Source organism: Talpa europaea (assembly GCF_964194135.1).
Source record: "Talpa europaea genome assembly, chromosome: 4".
NCBI classification, from domain to species: domain Eukaryota; kingdom Metazoa; phylum Chordata; class Mammalia; order Eulipotyphla; family Talpidae; genus Talpa; species Talpa europaea.
In genome coordinates, this window is record NC_140070.1 from 21992854 (window position 1) to 22015517 (window position 22664).

Consider the following 22664-nt stretch of genomic DNA (forward strand, 5'->3'; position numbering starts at 1 on the left):
TGCTAACAAGATGTAACTGTAACTGTCTGGGACTTGAACTCATGAGGTTATGCTAATGGATGGATAGTGATATGACCACTGTATATCCTGAAGACAGAAAAAAAACTAAAAATTGCATGATGCTATGAAATGATTGTTTCAAGTTCAGTATTTTAGGATCAATCCTGCCATTTAACACATTACTATAAAAGTGAATTTTGTTCAGCATACTTCTATTACTTATCAAGTAAACCTAAATGAACTAATGCTGAAGCTAGATCTGTGTCCAGAGCTCTCTGGCATGATTAATGCAATGCCAAGGGCCAACTAAGACAACTTCTGATTTGAATCACTCAAAAGTGTTTATAGGAACTATTTCCCCAGGAAAATTAGAAAACTGTTAAAAATGTAAAACATAATAATAAAGGAAAAGACATCTTACTTTCATAAAGTATGAATTAAGTTTGTTTGAAGAATTAAGTCTCATTTTCCATGGTTAATGCAGGATTACTCATACCTTCAGGAAAGAAGATAAATTATTATTTTTTGTGGTTCCTTTTGAATAAATAGGTAGAGATTTATTTATCCATCCATATATCCCCTAGTAGACATCCAAAGATGACTTATAAACAGTATGGGTGTTTTTAAGATGGTTAAACAGAAACACAAATACAGCCACGCCTGATATCACAAAAAATTTTGAAAAATAAGTGAAATGCATAAGTGAAGTACGAGCAAAATGGCCTTTTTATTATTATTAAATATATTTATTTTCTTACATCGTTGTTCATTTTTGTACAGTATTGGATCTCTCCTCTCAGGTAAAGTCCCGGTAATTCTCCCACCACCACAGCACCCCTAGTATCACCATGGTGTCTTGTTTTTTCTTCCCCTGTTTTGAACCATCTGTCTCCCCGTCTCTTGCTGTATGCCTCAGATCTATGGTCAGCTTGCAAGTTTTGTCTTTTTCCTGACCCTTTGTTCTCTAAATTCCGCATGTAAGTGAAATCATGCGATATTTATTTTTTTCCTTTTGGCTTATTTCACTGAGGATAATCCCTTCCAGCCCCATCCATGTTGCTGCAAATGGCTTGAGTTTTCTTATGGCTGAGTAGTATTCCTTGGTGAATATACCACATCATCTTTGTAGTCATTTCCAAGTTTTTCATCTACCTACCTCAATCTAGTCAAAGCAATCTTTGAGTCCTTTCTCCTCTTATCCTTCCCAATTTTCTGTTCCTTCTTTTCATATCACCCTTTAAACTATAGATTCTCAATTCATCCATCAAAGTAACAGAAAAATTAACCTACTATTCTAAATAACAGCATAAAAACTGAAATCATTTTTATGTTAATGTAGAACTATAATGATGAAACACGAATCCCCTATGAAAAAAAGGGAATTCTTTGTCTTTACACACCCACAAAATTGACTCCCCAAGTGCATATCACACTTCCTTGCCTCTAAACTAATGGATTTGAGGAAAAGTAAGTATCACTAATTTTTCAGGACAATACCTAATCCTTTCCAAGAATTGAAAAATGAAATAGACTTGAACATGAAGAATGAGAAACTAAATTATGAATATTCAAATGATGGAGATCGTGGGAAGGCATTTACGTTCCTTAAAAATAAGATTAAAGAAAGCCTATAGTTCAGAAGAATATGAGTGATTACATATTTAAAAAATGCCCTTGGAATTTTTATTCAGGATTACTTGCTTTTCATTATTACTAAAATCCCAGAGATTTCAAACAAACCAGTAAACACTTTAAAATGCAAGGAACTGCAGTCAGGCAGGAGAGAGGTGAAGACTAGAAATGAAGGTGAAAGGATTGTGGAATTAAATTAACTTGGAGGTTTTCTGGCTAAGAGTGCCTTAATCATAGATGTATGGCTTTGTACTCACTTATGGGGACACCACTCACATATGCGCACACCTGCGTCAATGATCACATTGTTTTGGTTTAATTCATACCGACTCTGAGAAATAAGTATTTTAAGGATAAGAAAGCTAAGTCTAAACGAAACTAGGTAACTTAACAAATACCACATGATGTTTAGCACCCAAGTTGGGATTCCAAATCAGTTTTGACTTCAAAGCCTTGCTGCTTTGCCAATAAACTGTATCAACTGAAGAAATCAAAGCTTAAAATCAACAACAAGAGAAATGTGAGTGACATATGAGGAAATAACAGGTAGAGTTATGGTTATTATGCAATCACTTTACTTCAACATTTTGAAATTGGATAGACATGTTAGAGCAAAAGAATGATATAATTTTATATCCTCAGCAAATATTCTTCAACCTTTTGCCTAAGTTGGGTGGATGTTTTTCATTTTTTTAATAAACTACATTTGAGTTTATTTCTATCACTTTATTTAATATGCACTAATAAAGTCTGGTTCTATAAACTGGAAAAAAGCAATGTAAGCTATCTTTTATAAAACTCTTTTTTCCTGCTAACAGACATTAATGAACAGCATAATTAGAAGTTCTTTAAAAACAATTCTAAATTTACAGTGAGAATCCAAGTCCAAAGCAAGATAAATCCAATAGGTCATATAATGGAATTATTTTTTACCACTTCCATCTTTTCAGAATAAAATATACAAAAATTGCCAAGTAAACACAAACTTACCAGCTATGCCTTTTCCTGGGTTTGTGCCACTCTCTGTCCAAGACTGAGAATCAGTAAGAAGGTGACTCTGGGACTCTCTCAATGGTTTTGCAGGAAATTGATGGTTTTCAGGACTGAATAATAACAATCATCATATTAAGTCTTGATAGTATTAAGTTGAATTTTTCTTATAGTAAGGAACTCAAGCCACTGATGATGCAACATAATTGTAAGAATTACCCCAGAAAATCTACGGAATACAGGGACAAGGCATTAAGTCAAGCTGACACACAATGAAAAAATCTGTTCTCTTTAGTTCTTTTTTCATTCTTCTGGTTACAAAAAGATGATAATCTCTTATGCTGGCAAAGCTCAATTTTTAATAGCAAGAATCAGCCTCAGCCTCAGCCTTTGGCAGATAAGGGAAGCTAGTTAGAAATGAGTACTTTATTCTCAATTTTATGTTTTAAAGTTTATTATATTTATGTCAACTTATACTAGTTTCTCAATTATGATAGTGATACCAAGTTTGGTTTAAAAATAAAATTAAGTGCCAATTTAAATAAATATATTAAAGATAAATGTTAGTATTTAAGCAGTATGTGGTTACGGAAAAAAATATGATGGTGAAAATATAAGTTTAAGAAAAACTTGTCTAAATGTTTCTAAAGTAGCCTGACTGGTACTCAACAAAGAATTATTTTTCTCTATAAAACTGAAACAACAAATCTGAGCACTATCTTGCAAGAATGTTGAAAAAATATCTGACATCAGATCTTACGAATTTAATGTTTCATTTGGGGAATGAGTGGTTTTATTTTTTTTTAAATAATAGATTTTATTTTTATTGGGGAATGAGTGGTTTTAAAGGAATTTAAATTTTAAAGTTAAATAGTTATGCCACATATTGATATAGTGGATGACACAGAAAAAAATACATAAAATAACATTTCACCTATGTAGAAAAAATTACTGATTTGAAACTGTCAGTTAATTTTTAGAATACCCTGAAGAGTAATTATGTCTCAAAAGAAAAAAGTACTAAAGTTCCTCCAAGAACAAATTCACATATTTCAGTTGAATATAACTATTATAATTTTTTAGAGACTATGCTTTTTCTCTTTAATTGCCTCATATGTACAATTTGAGAATATTTCAATCATGTACATCCTTAACATGTCCTTATTAAATTTTTGGAGGTAAATCTTAAGTAAAAAAGAATGTCTCCAATTCATATGAAAAATATTGCCTACTCTAACATTTATTACTCCTCAGGAAAGGGACCATTTACCCAGGTTCAGCATACTAAAAGGTCCTAGTTTAGAAATTTCTTATAGAATCATTACTGCTAACAAGACTCTAACAATGACAAGAGTCCATTCATTTTATAGTATTCACTAGCACCTATTCTATCAATGAATAATGTCCTTGATTTCATGGACAATTTCATTGTAGTTGAGGAAGAAGAAGAATAAAATAAACATACAGTATTGAAGCAGCAAATAGAGCTATGTCAACAGAAAAGAGACGGTTTCAGAGGAAGTGGAGGAGTAGGTTACTATTTTACAAAAAAGGGTTTTCAAAGATGGCCTCCACTGTGAAGGTACACCAGAAAGTGAATGAAGAGAAGTTTAGTATCACTCAGATTCCTGAAGGAAGTATGGTTCGGAAGAGGAGCTGGCAAGTACAAAGGCACCAAATATGGGCATGCTTGGTATATTTAAGGATGAACAAAATCTTGTGTCTGAGGACTGTGGATGATGGGAAAGTGGCAGGGATGCCATCAGAAAGGTCTGGGGGCTAGATTAGACAAGACAAGGTAAGGACATTCATTAGCTTTGATTCTAGGTGAGATGGGAAAACAACAGAAGATTTTGAGCAGAAGAATAACACAATCTGTTTTGTGTTTTAAAAGGATCACATTGACTCTTTAATGGGAATAGAATTGAATAGGGCAAAAAATGGAATCAGAAAGATCATTTGGGGAGGTATTGAAGTAATCATGTGAAAAAAAATAGCTTGGGCCAGAAACCAGCCATGAGGTGGTAAGCAGATATCCAGATTATAGATAAATTCTGAGGAAACATCTGAGAGGTTTATAAATGGGGTAAATTAAGGAAATAGAAAGAAATCTAGGATGACTCCAAAGTGTCTGATCTGAGCACCTGGGAGAATGAGCTCACTAATACCATATATGGAAAAGAATCAGGCTTAGGGTTGGGGTGAGGGTGTAGATGACTGAGAATCAGGAGTTCTGCTTTGCACCTATTCAATTGGAGATGACTTTCAGACATCTGGGTGGGAATGTTGAGTAGATAGCCAGATATAGAACTGTGGGCTTCAAAGGAGAGAACAGCACTAGCCATAGAAATTTCATATGAGCTAATCAGGAGAAATTGTAGAAGTCAATAGAAGAGACTTTAGCGGTCAAAATACAACCTCAGCATTTAAAGGAAAGGAAAGGAAAGCCTAGAGAGGTTACTTCACCTCTTCAAGATTACCTATTTGGGTAACAGTGTCAGAAGTAAGATTCTTCCCAAGGCCCATGGGATAACTAGGAGGAGGAGAGATACTGTAACTAAAAACCAAATGTTCTTAAACTATAAAAAACACTTAACAAGGGTTAAAAATGATTGAAAACTACCATACTTTATAAAAGTTTGAAAACATTCTGAAATAGATTATTAAAACAAGATTTTTTTTTCTTTCTTTCTTTCTTTCTTTATTTTTTTAATAGAGGCATGCTTTATTTGTTTGCTGGTTTGTTTGTTTGTTTTGTTTTTTTATACATGCACTGGGTACAGTCAGAAGCGCGGGAGGGTGAGAGAATTCACCAGAGCCAGAGCGGGGAGCAGAGCAGGCAGAAGGACCGAAGTACACTGCTGAGGGGAGCAGCGGGCGGCAGGAGAGGTCTGCGCGCCATGTGGGACCCTCCTCCGGTGGCCGGGGAGCAGCCGGGGATCGAACCGGCGCCGCAGAGGCCGCGCGCAGTTTCGCAACTCAGCGCTCAACCGCTGCGCCACGGGGGAGGCCCAAGATTTTTTTTTCAGTAAGGTATTTAAAAAACCCAATTAATAGCTCCATGGAATTTTCAAGGCAATCCCATAGTTTGACCCAGCAAGACTCTACTGCCTTTGAATGTCTTTATGAAATCCATCAGAATGACCTCATTAACTGGTGGAGTATGCACACAACTAGCTCTAGGAATGAGGTGGCAAATAGGTTTCATCTCTTTTGACAACTAGAAGTGATTTTGGAATGGCTGTGAAGATCACTGCCTTGAGAAGAATTGTGAAGTCAAATCCAGCTTTAGTGGATCAAGTACTATGATCCCTATTTGACTTTACAAGAAATATGCACTGGATTGGAGGAGAGGAAGCATAGGATTGTGTACACAGCATACTGGCAACTAGTAAAACCGCTCAAATTTAAGTAGGAATATTATGGTTATGTTTGTGCTATAGATTTTCATTTAAAAATTAGAGAGTCTGTCTTATTCAAATAAACATTTTATAATATATAAAAAATCAGTGTTTCAAACTTAGAGTTTATACACAGCCTTTCATAAGTTTAAGTAGTTTTGCCAGTTAGCAACATCAGAACTGTCAGCACTTCCCATGGGCATTCTTAAATTTTTGATAGACTGGAACCCAAACAGACTTACAGCAAGGCAAATATCTTCAGACATTGCATTTTCAAGATCCCTCCCTTCTTTCTCCATGGAAATAGTTCTGATTATGCTTAGAGGTCTTTAAAGAGAACCAAGATTAGGGTGCACATTGCTAGTGGAATTGATGAGTGGCTATCTGGGATGCCATTTGATCTATAAAAGCCTGATCCAGGAGGTTCTTCTCATCTCTTTATAACAGTTACCACAGAGGAAAGACATGGAGAGTCAGAGGAAAGTTCTCCCTATTTGCTTACCTGAGCACTAGGGGAGCTAATTTGAACTTAAAATTTTTTTAGCATTACATTTTAGAAATCATAGTTATGTTTCAGCCAACCAAAATGTATACAGCATAAATACCTGTTTACCCACTACACAGATTAGATAACATAATTTCACAAATATACTTGGAACTCCCTACGCCCGCTCTCCAGTCATACTTTCCTTCATTCCAAGTGGAAATCATTGTGATAAACTGCCTCGTGCTTCATATTCAAAGGGACATATGCCCAATGTAAAAAAAAAAAAAAGGAAAACACATTCTTTTAAAGTAAAATAGGGGGATAAAAAAGGATTACTTTTTAGATGCTGAATTCAATGCTGCAGGAGTAGATGGTTGTTCAGGATCTTGATTAACAAGGCAAGTTGGAAAGGAGCAGCCATCACCTAGACTACAATTAAAATAAAGTTTTAAAATTGAACAGTCCAAAATATAATAGAGTAAAACTCTTAAAATGCTGATGTCTGTAAGCTGAACATAATTATGTTATGGACAAACATATATCAGACACTGACATCAAAACAATATGCTTAGGAAGATGATGAGTCAACTAATTCCTGTGTTGATATAATAACAAATCATAAAATAATACATTAAGAAACAGGAGTTCTAATGTAGAATTGTAAAGTTCTTTGATTGGATTACTGTTCATTAGTTTCACATTTGAAAAAACTCAAAACAAAGTACCTTGAAAAAATGGGTAGCAACCAGTACTTCTTCTCATCACCAAAAACTTGTCGCATGTTTTTACTAAAACCCAAGCTGAATCCATTCTTATCTGTTCCATGTCGAAACACTGGACTTCTAAACGCCTCTACAAAAGATGGTAGAGCAATTACATAAGTGACAGCCACAGCAACCAGTCACCCCTATATTTAGAAATGACTGAATTAAATGAGAAAACTGAAAATCAATAGCCAACCTGTACAAGTATTTATGCACCACTGACAATTTTGCAGCTTTAAAATGATTACACCTTTTTAATTTTTAAGTATCCCTTTTATTATGGAAGCTATATGCATTATAAAAATTAGAAAATACAAACAAGCAAATAAATTAAAACTACATTTTCTAGATCTTTTTTAAATAGATGGGTGGACACAGATAAATGATCAAAGGATATGGATACAAGTCTAGAGTCTTTTAAAACTCAAAATGAGTTTTATATATTTTGCAAATATTTTATAACCTGCTTGTCGATAACTTGCATTTTCCAATTTCATAATTCTCTCCATCTCACCAAAAAGGTACATAATAGCTGGCCTTCCTAAACCAGGATCCAAAGCAGCATATAGATTGTACCTGTCATGCCCTCTCTGCAGGTGAATGTTGAGATCCACAGTGGCTGTGGGATTATTTTTTTTTAAAGATTTATTTATTTATGCATGCAAGAACTGGGGTACAGGCCATAGGTGTGGGAGGTGAGCGGAGTCACCAGAGACAGAGTAGGGAACAGAACAGATGGATTGACTGAAATACACTGCTGAGGGGAGCAGCGGGCGAGTCAGGAGAGGTCTGCTGTGCCATGTGGGTCACCTCGCTGGCGGGGATTGAACTCGTGTTGCAGAGGCTGCGGATAGCTTCATATAGCTGCGTCTTAACCCTTTGAGCCACCAGGGAGACCTCCCCTCCTCCAGTCTTCTTAAGTAATGCTGAGATGCAAAAGCTACACTCTTATGTTTGGAATACGAGCAAACATGGAAATATAAAGCATTTTGTCTATTAATAAAAAGAAAAATCTAACCACATTGAAGGTGCTATGAAAAATGTGACAGTTCGCAAGAACTTTAGCATTTTTCACTGCTGATTATAAAGCTTTTTAATAATGTATTTTTATAATTACAAGACTATGTTGTCTAGAGGAAGTCCTTTCACTATGACCAGTTCAATCAAGAAGTTTCTAGGAGCTAACAGTTTCTTGAAACGATTTACTTCTTGAGAATTATAATTTATAGATGACTGTGGTACATATACACAATGGAGTATTACTCAGCAATCAAAAAAAAGATAAACACATGCAGTTTGCAGCAACATGGATGGAGCTAGAAGGGATCATGCTCAGCGAAATAAGTCAGAAAGAAAAAGGAAAATACCGGATGGTCTCACTTATAGCAGGAATTTAGAAAACCTAAATAAGGGACCAGGAAAAAGACTAATTAATACAAAGTAAAAATCAAAATCAACAAGCAACTATAAATCAGAGACACAATGGGGGGGCAGAGAGAGGAAGGATTAGAGTCAAAATAAGGAGGGGGTGCAATTGTATGGGGACTATTACCAAAATGAAAATGCATACATTGTGCAAAACTGAAAAATGATGTAAGAATTATATAAAATAAAATATTAAAAAAAGTATAAAAAAACAGAAAAAAAGAATTATAATTTACTTGTCCAACATGTAAGTTGAAACAATCTACTTTAAAAATTATTATAGCAATATTTTCACCTTAGTTGCGTTTTCTTGACTATTAAAAATCAACATTCATTAACTATAGAATACAATCAATCTTCACTGTTTCAATAATGGATTCTTGCAGCTAAAAGTGATTTGACATCACAAGGATATTAGTCCTGGCTGCATTTTTTAGTTTAGAAGACTCTATTTCACTTAGTCCCTTCTTCTCAAACTTTATAGTATCTTTTTTTTCCCTTCTATAGTTTTCTAGAATTTCCCTCTATAGTTTTCTCAATATCTTCTAACTTGTCTCATAAAAGGCTTTTTTTTTAATTCACAGAACGTAAAATTAGTCATATTAAAATGACCAATTCAGTAGCATTTAGTATCTTCACAATTCTGTGCAACTACTCTCCACAAAAAGTCCTGAATTATTTTCCCCAAAAGAAAAACCATACTCATGAAGCAGTAACTCCCCATTTTCCTTTCTCCCCAATCCCCAGAAATCAACAATATGTTTTCTTTCTCTATGAACTTACCTATTCTGGATATTTCATACAAATGGAATTACACAACATGTAATATTTTGTTTTGGCTTCTTATACTGAGCATATTTTCAAGGTTCATTCATGCCAGAGCATTTATTAGTTCCACTCTCCTTTTTACTGCCCATAACATACCAGTGTTTATTTTTTAAAAGATTGATTTATTTATGTATAGAAGAACTGGGGTACAGGCCAGAGGTGTGGAGGGTGAGAGGATTCACCAGAGACAGAGTGGGGAGCTGAATGGGCAGATCGACTGAAATACACTGCTGAGGGGAGTAGCGGGTAAGACAGGAGAGGTCTGCTGTGCCATGTGGGTCACCTCCTTGGCCGGGGATCAAACACATCCTGCAGTGGTTGCAGTGAGCTTCATAGTGTTGTGCCTCAACTCCCTGCACCACTAGGGAGGCCCCACACTTTGCACGTCATAATTGCTTTTATGTTTGGGTATTTATTTTATTTGGCCCTTACCATGGACTGTTTTGCCTTGTTCACCACTATAAATACACAATGCTTTCTTTACACACAATGGACAATCGATTAATACATGAAATGAGTGAACTTGTATAGGTCTAGGTAATCTCCCATAAAGCAATGTCTACAACAAGAACTATTTTCACTTCAGGATAGGCTGGTATTTAATCATATGGCAACTTTTGATGAATATCTATTGATGTACTTAACTTCTGTTAACTACAATAATTGAATACTCACCTAATGTAGATTTATTTTTGCTGACTAGCCAACAATGATAGCCAAACAGAGAAGACAAGCTGACAGAAAACATAGCTGCAGCAAAGAATAAAAACATAATATGGAACTTGGCTTGAGTATCAGGTAGGCCATTCTATAAAGAAAGGAAGAAAATAAAATGCTTTGTCAAAGGGGTAGGTATTCCCCTACTTTTATAAGTAAGATTATTTTTGCTTAAAATTTTTCTTAAATTTAGAGATGAAGATACATGATTTTATGCAAAACTGAGGGAAAAACTATATACTCAGATTAAAATACAGGTTTACCAGAATATCAATATATGGAAAAGGTATTAAAATTTGGAATGTTTATTTTGTCTTCCATGACTAAACATTAGAAAAGTTGTGATAGTGTGTATGTATGTAGGAAGCTTGTTAAGAGGAATTATAACATATGACTTTTACTACCTGAATATGTTTTGTTAACGTACCACACATTTACAAATGTTTATTTTTATATAATGCCAGGAAATGAAAGTTAAGTGGCATAAATTAGCTACTATTCTCATTGATGTTTTATATTACTTCAAACAACAGCATCAACCACAAGAACACATAGAACAATACATTCACAATAATACTTCAAGCTATTTAAGTGATAGCATCACAGAAAAGATCAACACTAGAGTATAATATGTGTCTAAAATAAACCTTACAAATCCACGGGATGTCAAATCCAGGCTATGTCAAAGCAAAATCAGATATACTCTCCATGTATGTATTGTCCAAGGAACCTCAAATTCACTCTTGAATGACAGATAGGCTTAGGGCTATGGACACTGAATGAAGACCCAAAGCTGCCAGGAGGTGGCCCTTTCAGATAGAAAGTTATACTCTTCAATACCCTGCAGTAATCTCCAGACTGACACAAGTCAGAAGATCTCACTAGTGGCTTTTGACAACAACGTCCTCACAGAGACTGGTTGCTTCTTTCAAATATCTTTATGGAATGGAATTAAAATCACTCACAGGAATGAAAGCAGTAAGGTGATACTTTCTCAGACATTCCATTAGGGATCTTTTCTTCAAGATGGACAAGGGAAGCATCACTGAATGCTAGGCACCATGGCCATTGACATGGGTATCCCTAGTGCTTAGCTTTGTAACTGGTACAAAGTAGGCACTCAATAAATCTTTAGTAGTGAATGTGATTCAGTTTTCACATAAATGATCTAGCAATTCAAAAACTCTTATCATAATAAAAAAATAATTTAATGAAAATAATAGCGCAATCCAGAGGATAACTTTTGTTTTTTACCATTGTTTGGAGTATTATCTATATATATTTAAAATACTCAATTTTAATTTTGTTTGACTTACATTTAAATTACATAGTACAGAAAACAAATGAGTTACCTAAAGCCTAAGCAACAACACCTAATAAAAACTCAGGACATTCCAGATACACATAAAGCACTTCTATTTTTAAATACCAAAAAATCTATGCAATCAATTCTTTATTTAAAAAAAATATTTATTTTATTTATGCAAGAACCAGGGTGCAGGCCAGATGTAGGAGGGTGAGAGGATTCACCAGAGACAGAGCGGGGAACAGAACAGGCAGACTGACTGAAATACACTGCTGAGGGGAGCAGCGGGCGAGACAAGAGAGGTCTACCTCACCATGTGGGTTGCGCTGAGGCCGGTGGGGATCAAACCAGCACCGCAGAGGCTGTGGACAGCATCATACGCTGCACTCAACCACCTGCGCCACCAGGGAGACCCTATGCAGTCCATTGTTTTATTGGCAGTGATTAAGTTCTACAGAGTTGCACAAACAGTTTGTAACTACTAAACCATCTTTCCTAGGAGAAATACTGCATTAGGTTTCCATGAACCTCTGGTCACAATACTTTATTCAACAGATCAATGTTAACACAGAACTCATAGGCAACAGTTCTCTAACACATGGCTGAGTAAAGCTTATCTATCTTTTTTTTTTTTGCTCAGAAACACCAAAAAGCACAAAAATGCAAAGACTGGGGCATTAAATAAACTGAAAAGCACACTTGTTTAAAGTATGAAGTTTGAAACAAGAAGGCAGAGAGGGAATTGCTTGTGGGGTAACTGTGCATATCTGCAAATGACCACAAACGCTCTATGAGCATTAATTCTGGGATTACAAATAAGTTTTAGCAAATAGGTGAATTCAGGAATACAAAATCTGTGAACAACAAGTACTGGGTATATATAAATGAATCCTACTGTATGAAATTAGTGTCTGACATAATTTGCTGGTGAATTTGTATGGCCGAAAACAAACAAAAAAACACCAAGGTAACTGACTTACTGTCCAAAATTTGATAAAATACTGTAAGTCCGTAGCAGCAATAAAAAGGCAATACAGCAGAGAATAAGCCAAGAAGAGGAGGAAAAATTTATAATTTGAAAATCCAACACAATTGTTCACCCTGTTAACAAAACAGAAACAAAGTTGTCAATGAATTATATTTTCAGCCTAGGTATTCATGTGCTCCTCTTAACAGAGGTTTCCTATCATTTAAAGTACAGTAGCATTTCTTTAAGACTCACTCATAAGATTTCATTACACACACAAGCATTAAGAAATCTACTTCACTAAAAAAGGAATTTCTGTATTTAGATTTTTTAAAATTCAGTATTTAACACTTTTTTAAGGAATCATGAACCATATATATTTCATGTCCAATTGTGCAAATAAGTATGTGCCTAAAAGCATAGAGCTTGTAAGAAACCTAATAAAATCAGCAGATAAGAGGAACTTACAAAGTTCTTTCACTATATTACCTTTGGTTTGATTTGCAACTACGATTAAGTAATTTTAAATCTTATTAAATGGGAGGTTTAAAAAAAGAATCAGAGAGGAGTCAGACAGCCAGGGTTACAATGCACATATGACACTGACTTTGTGGCCTTGAGAGAGTGGGACAGTCTATAAGAATTCATCTTCCTTATCTGAAAATAAGCATTCTGAGATACTTTTTGAGCATAAACTTGATTCCAAATATGGAGATATGATTCTCATTTCCTTCTCCAAAATTACTATATTATCAATAAGCATAAATACAAATACAACTTATACTTTGTAGTCACATTTCTATCTTTTCTTTTCTTTTCATGAAGACAAGGGAATTAATGGGTGACCTTGTGTAACTGTGATACAACACCTAAGTAGAACTGGCTAATATCATCACTGGTTGAGTTAACTGTGTTAGCTTGTGTAATAAGCCTACTGCATAGAACACAAACATATTGCTTCCTCTCCTCAAATGTCTTTGTTCCTACTCTAATGTTGGTAATTTACTATATCACTCTCTTTTGATTTTGTAATAAACAGAAAAAAATTATTTCCACACTTTTAAGTGGAACAATGTTTATATGAAAAATGTTCACTCAATTATACACGATGAATAAGTTCGAGAGATCTGCAGTAGAGCATTGTGCTTATAGCTAATAATATTGTACCTGCACTTAAAATTTTGTACAAGGTCAGATTTTATGTAAGAGTTCTAACAATTAAAAAATTATATTAAAAATAAAAATTTAAAGGTAAACCTTTACTTGGTTTATAATAAACCAGAAATTGGGGGGGGGGGGGAGAGGACAAAGAAAAATTTATATTTCTACCACAAAAAATTTAAGGAAAAGGGAACTACATGAGATTTAGGTGGGAATTTAAGGGGCTTGTATATAGTAAATAAATTCATAAAGAAGCAAAAAATTCTAGATACACAACTATCTGAACAAGTTATATTTAAGGCTCTAGGGATTCTAATGTGACTACAAATCAATTACTGAGATTGTCTTTCATGACATCTGAATGACATAACAGCAAAAAAAAAAAATCACAAACAGTTTCAAGTCTAACTCCATTCTGTCACAAAAGGGTAAGTGTTGTTTCAAGAGGAAAGAATGGCAGACACAGGCTGGAGTGCTGTGAGGCTTTGGACGATGTGGGTGAAGACAAGGACTCTTTGTGGACTAGAAGGAAATGAGAAAGGATAGGAAAGATGTTGTTTTTCCTACAGGATTGTAAAAGCAGCTTTTGTATTAAAAGATAAATAACATTTTTCTAGAAAGTAAATTTATTTTGATCATAGAATTGATGACACTGAATTTAGTTAGGTTACCTTCTGTGTAAGGGAATGGTGTAATTTGCCATGTCAGGGTCAATAGGAGAAAGTCAATAAATAAAGACTATATTTATTTGATATATATTTTAAACTTGGGGAAATAAAGTGATAATATTTATTTTAAATAATTCCTTATTCTCTTCATATCAGACCCAGTTAGGGTTAGATACTTTAAACTGCCTACTGCTTTGTAGATTCAATTTGAAAAGGAAGAGGATAAATTCTGAGTCTGAATGATCTTATATGAAGAAACAAAACATTCTAGGTAAATTTCCCTCTTCTGTTGTTTAAATTTAGTGTAAACCTCTGTTACTGCTGAGTCTAAACTGGGTAAAGAGCACAATATGTTGTATAGAACATGACTTTTTTTTTAATTATTTTTTTTAAAGATTTATTTATTTTTATATAAGAGCTGGGGTACAGGCCAGACGTGTAGGAGGGTAAGAGGATTCACCAGAGACAGAGTGGGAGCAGAACAGGAAGACTGGCTGAAATACACTGCTGAGGGGAGCAGCAGGCGTGACAGGAGAGATCTGCCGTGCCATGTGGGAATCTCCCCGGCCAGCCGGGAATCCAACCGGAACTGCAAAGGCTGCAGACAGCTTCACAGCGTTGTGCTCAACCCGCTGAACCACCACTGCACCACTGGGGAGGCCGGAGAATGTGACTTTCAAAGGGCAAAAAATTTACCATGTGACTGAGAATCACTCTAATCTTTCTAAGCCTCATTTTCTTCCTCTATAAATTGGGGCTTTCTGTCACTGTTACAAAGATTACAGAATATATTTATATATGCATGTATATATGCGTGCATATAGTGTTTATATGTATGTATATAAGGACTAAAACATTTTGCATATAAATTAACAGTAATAACATCCTCAGACCTCAAAAAATAACCTCCCAAATCATAACAAATAGGAACATTCTGCTTTCAGAAAACAGGGGGAAAATGTATATGCTTCAACCTACACCTAGCGTGGATTTGTGAGCATGTTTACCTTTCTGTAGTGCCACCCCTGGAAGAAAATAAGAATCATAGAATAACCATGCTAATGTCCAAATCTTGGCTGGCCATGTTTGTGTGGCTATCAGAAGTATGTGCACATTGAGGTGAAAAATCACAGGGAAAGGAAGAAAGTCAGCCTTCACTATGTAATTAATGTTATCTTTCAAATCATCTATTAAGTTACCTAATTTCATGAGTTAGGAATATATGAAACATTAATGAATTTTAAATGGAGCCTGCTGTTTAAACATATGTGTGTATTTGCTATTGTACTCTTTAAATTGTTAAAGCTTGAAATAAATTAGTTCTGTATTAGAAATTCCTAGTAAGTTACTGTGTATATAATAATTTGTGCATTCTGGTATAATCTCTGGGACATATTTTAGAATGTTTGTACTTTGTGCATGCAAAGAAAATATGAGAAATTAACTTTTACATCATTAACCTACTCTTTTTTTAAATTATTTTATGGAAATTCTCCTGAATAAAGGTACTTTTGAGCTAGTTAAATAAATATTAGAACCTAATCTGAAAGTACTTCCTAAGTCAACAAAGGCAATATTTCATTGAAACAAAGATTTAAATAGATAATGTTTCAATTTATTAAACTTTATGAGAAGCTTGCAAAGTATACAGCCATGCTCACCATGGGCAATGATGATCCATCTTCAAGATACATCTGAAAAAAAGCAGAAACACACAAAATTCAACATCCCACACAATTTTAATCACATTAAATTATAAAGGAAATATTAAGCAGTTATTTCAAATGAATAATGGTAGGTAAAATACTGCTAGGAATTGAACAATAGAAAAAGTTTACAACTAAAATAAAAACTACAGCAAAATCTATTTACGATACATAACTTTAAATTCAAAATATATATGCTTCAAGAGGCAAATCAAATACCTCATTTTTCTAAAAAATGCAACTTGCTAATAGACAACTATTTTATGCTAAAGAAGGAGCAATGTCAAATGTTTATGGCAAAGCTGGATAAAATAAGTCAGGAAGTACTGCCCTTGTAGTATATTAAATATATTGCATCTGGATGTCATAAAGTCAATGGAATTATCCTTATAAAGATGGGAAAGAATCACAGAAAAAGCATTTGTTGAGATGAACTAGCCAAGTCTGAGCTGCTTAAAACCCAGCACTTTGTGTCAGTATGAATCTGGATGGCAGGCACAACTAAAGAATGCTTTTCAATCCGTGCCACGGCTGAGGAATCTTCTTTGCCTGAGGAGGGCAGGCAACAGCAGCCTTAAGACATACTGGTGTCAATAAATGCAAGTGATTACACAGCTATGTTTCCTAAAAGAGGTCTGAGCAACATGGATAAGGGAAAAAGGTAATAATCTGGAAAACAGTGAGAGAAGAAGCATAATAAATAACAAGACTGTGAGCATGTAGATATTTTAGAAGCAAAAGTTTTCTTACTTATCACAGACAGAACAGTGATGGCAGCGATCTGGTTTTATAAGTTGGCATCTGTCACAATATCGGATTGCTAGGAACAAAAAGCTCCACTTAGTTTTAGATTTAACAATGAATTGTGTATATGAGAAGACCTCCCTCCCCATCCCAATTAACATTCTAAAAAGCAAATGGAATTTAAAGTTCTTTCTAAATTTGCCTGTTCTGCTCCCCACTCTGTCTCTGGTGATCCTCTTATCCTCTCCCCACACCTCTGGCCTACACCCCTACTCTTGTATGCATGAATAAAATAAAATAAATCTTTAAAAAAGTAAATTTCTATCAATAGAAATAAGATATTCAACTCTGTGTAAATACAAAAAAGGAATGACTTGCTTGCAGCCTCTTTTCTCTGGGTACGTTTCCTAGGAGAATGTGTTAGGGAAATTTTTCTAATGCATTCTGTATTGTCAGTAGTTACAGAAAGGCTCACAGAATGTGCAAATATGTCCATTTCTATAAAAAATAAACTGAATATCTCCCCCAATTAATTCCTATACATACTGAGATAACTAGGTAAAGATACAAACACATTTTAGAAATGCTATGAGAAATACAATTTATAAATTTATGAATAAACTCTACCTTTCTTCTCTAATACTGGTATCCAAGACATGGATGGTATCCAGTCTGCATGATTGATCTGAATATGCTATTTCATATACAAACTTCTTACAGGCTGAAAACAGCCTACCAAAATTATAGGAAAGCAGTGGCGAAGTAGGCAATTCAGTAGGATCAGTAAAATGAAACTAAGAAATTTAGTATTTGGAAAAATTCCTTGCAACAAATAATTATCAATATTACATTAGCTAATGTTAAAAACTGTGAAAAGGGAAATAGTCTCAATAAACTAAAAGTAAAATGATCCTTTTTTAGACAACTATGCCTATATGGAGTTGCTTTCAATATTGAAATAAGTTCTTAATCATCCCCTTACAAAGTTGTTTTTTAGTAAGTGCAAAAATGGATAGCACAGCCTGCTCACGTCCTGAATAAAGAAGTCTCACTGCCACATTCCAAGTGAAGATATCACTGTATCTCTATAAGGTATCAGAGGCGCAAATGAAGGACTAAGTTATAAATATTCTTTCCTTATACCATCCCAAATCAAGACTTCACTGGTTCTAATATTTCATGAAGTCACAACTAAAAATGCAGAACAAAATTAAAGTCAATTCTGCTTTGGTTGATCTCCAGGCTACAACACTAGTCATGTTTCTATTGTTTTATAGAATTGACCAGGAAAAGATTTAAGAGCATTCCAAGTTATGACGCGATGTTTTTCAGTGAGCATATGACAGTTATGAGCATAAAACACGCTTTCTAAGAGTCATCACATCCTGTTATGCCAAAGCACACAACCTCGACTTCTACCTCCAGACATGGTCCTGGTATAGATTGGAAGATCTTTGGCTGCTCGCCTGAGAACTTCCTGATGAGCTTCTCCTCTTGGCTCTCTCTCCAACAATTCTTTCTCTGCATAAGAGAGATGGAACTGTGGAACAGATTTAAATTTTTATCAGTATTTTCAAAGAAATGATAACATACTGAGCTATGCATTCCAATAAGTATGCATAAAATATTGATGGTATATAGGGGTTATATTCAGAGACATAAAAGAATCTGAAATCTGGATAAGTCTGTTAACCTTATAGAGTATTAGTTTATGCATCTAGAATAAGGGAGGTAGCAGGTTTCCAAGGTTCTTCAAGGAGGAATATCCTTAACATGACAGAACAGCAAAGTCCTGTGATGAAAGCAGAGTTAAAGTAGGACTTAGAGGTAGTGCAGGGCTAGGCCAGGCACAACCTTTTAGGCTACGGCAAGGAATTTACCCTGAGTGAACTCGATATGATAGGGAAGTTCTCTGCAGAAGGAGATGATCTACCTCATGTATTGAAAAGATCACTTTGGTGACTTGATGAAAATTCAAAGAGGCTAAGGACAAAAGCAAGGAACCTGTTAAAAAGGAAGTGCAGATGGCCTCCCTGGTGGTGCAGGCAGTTGATCGCAGCACTGTGAAGCTGTCCACAGCCTCTGCGTGCAGGTTCTACCCCGGCCAGCCAGGGAGATACCCACATGGCGCAGCAGACGTCTCCTGACTTGCCCGCTGCTCCCCTCAGCAGTGTATTTCAGTCATTCTGCCTGTTCTGTTGCCCACTCTGTCTCTGGTGAATCCTCTCACCCTCCCGCACATCTGGCCTGTACCCCGGTTCTCGTATGCATGAATAAATAAATCTTTAAAAAAAAAAAAGGAAGTGCAGATATACAAGTGAGAGATGAAGGTAGTTTGGGCAGGGTAGAGCAGAGGAAGGAGCATGCATGAGCTTACTCCACAGTTATGGTTTACAGAATTTGCTGATTAATCAGATGCAGGGTCTGAGGAAAAAGGAGTTACCAAAGATGACTTTTTAACCTGAAAAGCTGAAAGAATGGAGTGGCCATTATTGAGATGGGACACTTTAGGAACAGGAGGTATGGGGCAGTGGGTGGGAAATTAGTATATTTTAGAAAAGGTGAATCTGAAATTCCAATTACATGACAAATAAGTAGGTGAAAATTAGTCTCAGTTTAGGGGAGAAGACCAGGCTAATGATATTAATTTGTGACTTTCTGGAATGAGATGAGATGTAGATAAGGTAGATAAAAAAGAGACACGGTTGAGTATTTGATTTATGGTACATTCCAATGCTTTAGAAATTCAGCAGCTATCTGAGAAACCAGCAAAGGAGACCAAAAAGGAGCTGCCACTATGGATAAAAATAGAATTATTTGGATAAGAAAGGAGGTAAGAATCCTAGAAAGAAAATAATAGCCTGGTGTATACAGAAAACCATATATAATTAAGTACTAGACTATAAAGTGGAAAGTCAGAAATTTCTACATAAATCATTGCTGCTAAGTTAGGGAGGCTGTGAGAAATGTTAACTTACTGAATTGGTACAAGAAGTAAAGTGAAAATATTAAATTTGAATTTAGATGGATCACTCCAGCTTTAGGGTGGAGGATAAAATTTTGGAAGATCCCAGAAAAGGAATACAGGCAAGACTAAACAGTAGTACCATAGAAAAGATAGAAATGTCACAAACAAAAGAGATCACTGGCACTCTGAATTAGGGTGATAACAAAAAAAGAACAAGGAAGGGGTTAGAAATGAAAAAGAAAAATTAGGAAGTGAAAACATCAGCAGGATTTGATTTCAGGGGAGGAGTGAGGAGTGAGATAATATGAGTGTGGCCTGCCAGCTCCTGGCTTGAATGATGAGGTGGGTGGCAGCAGCATTAACAGCATTAACTGGTAGAAGAAACAGATGAGTCACAATTTAGAGAAGGGCAAGTAGGTGACTTCTGTTTTTGATGTGCCGTACTTGATGTGTCAGCAGAACGATCAACGAGCTGTGTTTGACAGGGAGATGAATGTTTGAAATTCAAGGAGCAGAGCAGAGATAGAAATAGATCTGGAATTTGTCAATACAGAGATAAACCAGCAGTGTGGCTGAGATCTTCTATAACAGAACACAGCAACTTTGTTCAAACGTACAACTGTGGGTGAGAGAGGGTAAGAGAAAAGATAGTAACGAAGCAAACATAATGGGAGGGAGGATGAAGAGATAAAAATAAGTAAAGAGCAGAAGAAAAGGGCTATTTTAAAGCATTCTAGGCCAAGTACACCATTGTCTGCAAATATTTGTGATTTTGTTTTTAATATCCTTTTCCAGGTCACATAGCATACTGACTAGCGTTCTGGAACATGGATGCATTTCAAGCATATTACTTCAGGAAACAACTTTACAATGATGCCTAGACTGTGTTTTTTTCTAAACTTGACCTATTAAAATCACACTATCATTACCGGAGCAAAGCTTATTTCTATTCAACAAATATTTGCCAAACTATTTACAATAATAAATTATAAGCCAAGAATACAAAAATGAGTAAGACACAAACCTTTATTCCAAGAACATTTAACCAACATAAAAAAGACAGAAACAAACAGCCAGAATGATCTTTTCAAAGTGAAAATTTGGTTATATCATTCCATTTTAAAACTTCTGTAGCTGAGACTGCTAGTTTTACTCCAATATCCACTCTTTCTTCTAACAAGGTGAACAGGGCTGTTGAGATCATTACATTCCCAGTCTTTTTTCTTTTTTTTTAAGATTTATTTATTTATGTATGCAAGAGCTGGGGTGTAGGCCAGAGGTGTGGGGGTGAGAGGATTCACCAGAGACAGAGTAGGGAGCAGAACAGGCGGACTGATTGAAATACACTGCTGAGGGGAGCAGCAGGAGAGGTAGGAGAGGTCTGCTGTGCCATGTGGTTTGCTCCCTGGCTGGCCAGGGATCGAATTCGTGCTGCAGTGGCTGCAGACAGCTTCATAGTGCTGAGACTTAACCCCTTGTGCCACCAGGGAGGCCCCATTCCCAGTCTTCTGTGCAAGGAGAGGTGGCCAGGTAAATAAGTTCTAAATATAAGTAGAAATGGCATCAGCAACTGCCAGAAAGTGTCTCTAAAGGAAAGACATTTACTTCTGCTCCTCTTTCCTACTTTCTCTAGCCTTCTGGCTAAAATGTAGAAAGGTTGTACCTAACTGGAGCAGACATCTCACCCAAGAGGTGATGTTACTCTGACTGCACCTGTCAGAGTAACAAGATAGAAGGGGCCTGGGTACCTGGCAACTGTGGACTAGCTACTTTGAGAAGATTAGTGGAGTCATTATTTTGTTGTTGATGATGTTTCTGGTGATTGACATCTCAAAAATACACCAATAGTATGATAATCATAATAGAAGCATGTCTGCTCTTGGCTTATTGTTCTACCTATCATCTATCTATCCACTTATCTTCTCTCTCTCTCTTTCTCTCTCTTTCTCTCTCTCTCTCTAATTTTCTGTCTAACCAGTTATATATCCTGACGTCAGACTGCAAAGTAAAAATGGCACACAGATTAAATATTAGAAATATAATACTCATTCAGTACAACAGATGATATTTGCTAAAATGAAAATTCAAGTATTTATGACACATGAATATTAAAAAAATCATTAACCTCAATAAGCTTACAATATTAATTAAAAAGACAAAATTAATTCTTCATACATCAGTATTACTGATTTCCATCTTTAGGGCAACTTTACTAATATTTTAAACTTACTTCTTTTGAAGGATTCATTGGTAATGTGAAGATAGTTTTCCAATACGACCAGACAAACATTGCAAAAAGTAGATGATAAGCAATCAGGCACACAACTAAAATATGAGAAACATAATTATCATTGGAGTAATACACACTAAATTTTGGTATTCACAAAAGATCTGCTTGTTCTAAAATAGCCAAATTACCAACCATAGTTAATACATTTTATTTTGAATATTTTATATATATTAATTTTTATTATTGTAAATAACTTCATTAATATAATACTGGAATAAGAACAAACCAATGAATACTTTTTTTTTTTTTACCTAAAACCAAGGGCTTAAAATAAATCCCTAGTAATACATAATTAGATCTACACCCAGGATTAGAATGTTCCCATATCTGTAGACAGACTCATCAATTGGCAGTGGCTACAAGGGACCATTTTGTAAACTGTGAAATACGGTATTTGCGTTTGCAGCTTTAAATAGTAAACATAGCATTAAACAAATGTAAAAACATTCAAACTTTAAGAAATTTGCTTCAGTAACATAGAATTACAAAAGCAGTTTCTGTTTGAGAAGCTGTTTGCTTACTCTGGTCAAATCTGTCATCCCTAATTGTCTTAATGACAATATATTTAAACAGCTGCCATCTGGACAAAGGGATTTCCTCCAATAGGAAA

The 22664-nt window shown here is 35.2% G+C and overlaps 1 protein-coding gene across 1 annotated transcript in view; it reads right to left on the bottom strand.

The window, feature by feature from the left end:
• Nucleotides 1-455: 455 nt before the first annotated feature.
• The window catches only part of ZDHHC2 (zDHHC palmitoyltransferase 2), a gene marked incomplete at its 3' end in the record, with an annotated part of 53613 nt that continues 31404 nt past the window's right edge, over nucleotides 456-22664 (bottom strand). Inside the window, exons 3-12 of the mRNA XM_084231446.1 lie at nucleotides 21995-22089; nucleotides 18216-18336; nucleotides 16803-16872; nucleotides 16008-16040; nucleotides 12531-12651; nucleotides 10203-10335; nucleotides 7236-7362; nucleotides 6847-6939; nucleotides 2623-2735; nucleotides 456-496 (exon numbers count right to left, since the gene is read on the bottom strand). Coding sequence (XP_084087572.1) covers nucleotides 456-496; nucleotides 2623-2735; nucleotides 6847-6939; nucleotides 7236-7362; nucleotides 10203-10335; nucleotides 12531-12651; nucleotides 16008-16040; nucleotides 16803-16872; nucleotides 18216-18336; nucleotides 21995-22089 — 947 coding nt within the window. The remainder of the gene's footprint in view (nucleotides 497-2622; nucleotides 2736-6846; nucleotides 6940-7235; nucleotides 7363-10202; nucleotides 10336-12530; nucleotides 12652-16007; nucleotides 16041-16802; nucleotides 16873-18215; nucleotides 18337-21994; nucleotides 22090-22664) is intronic.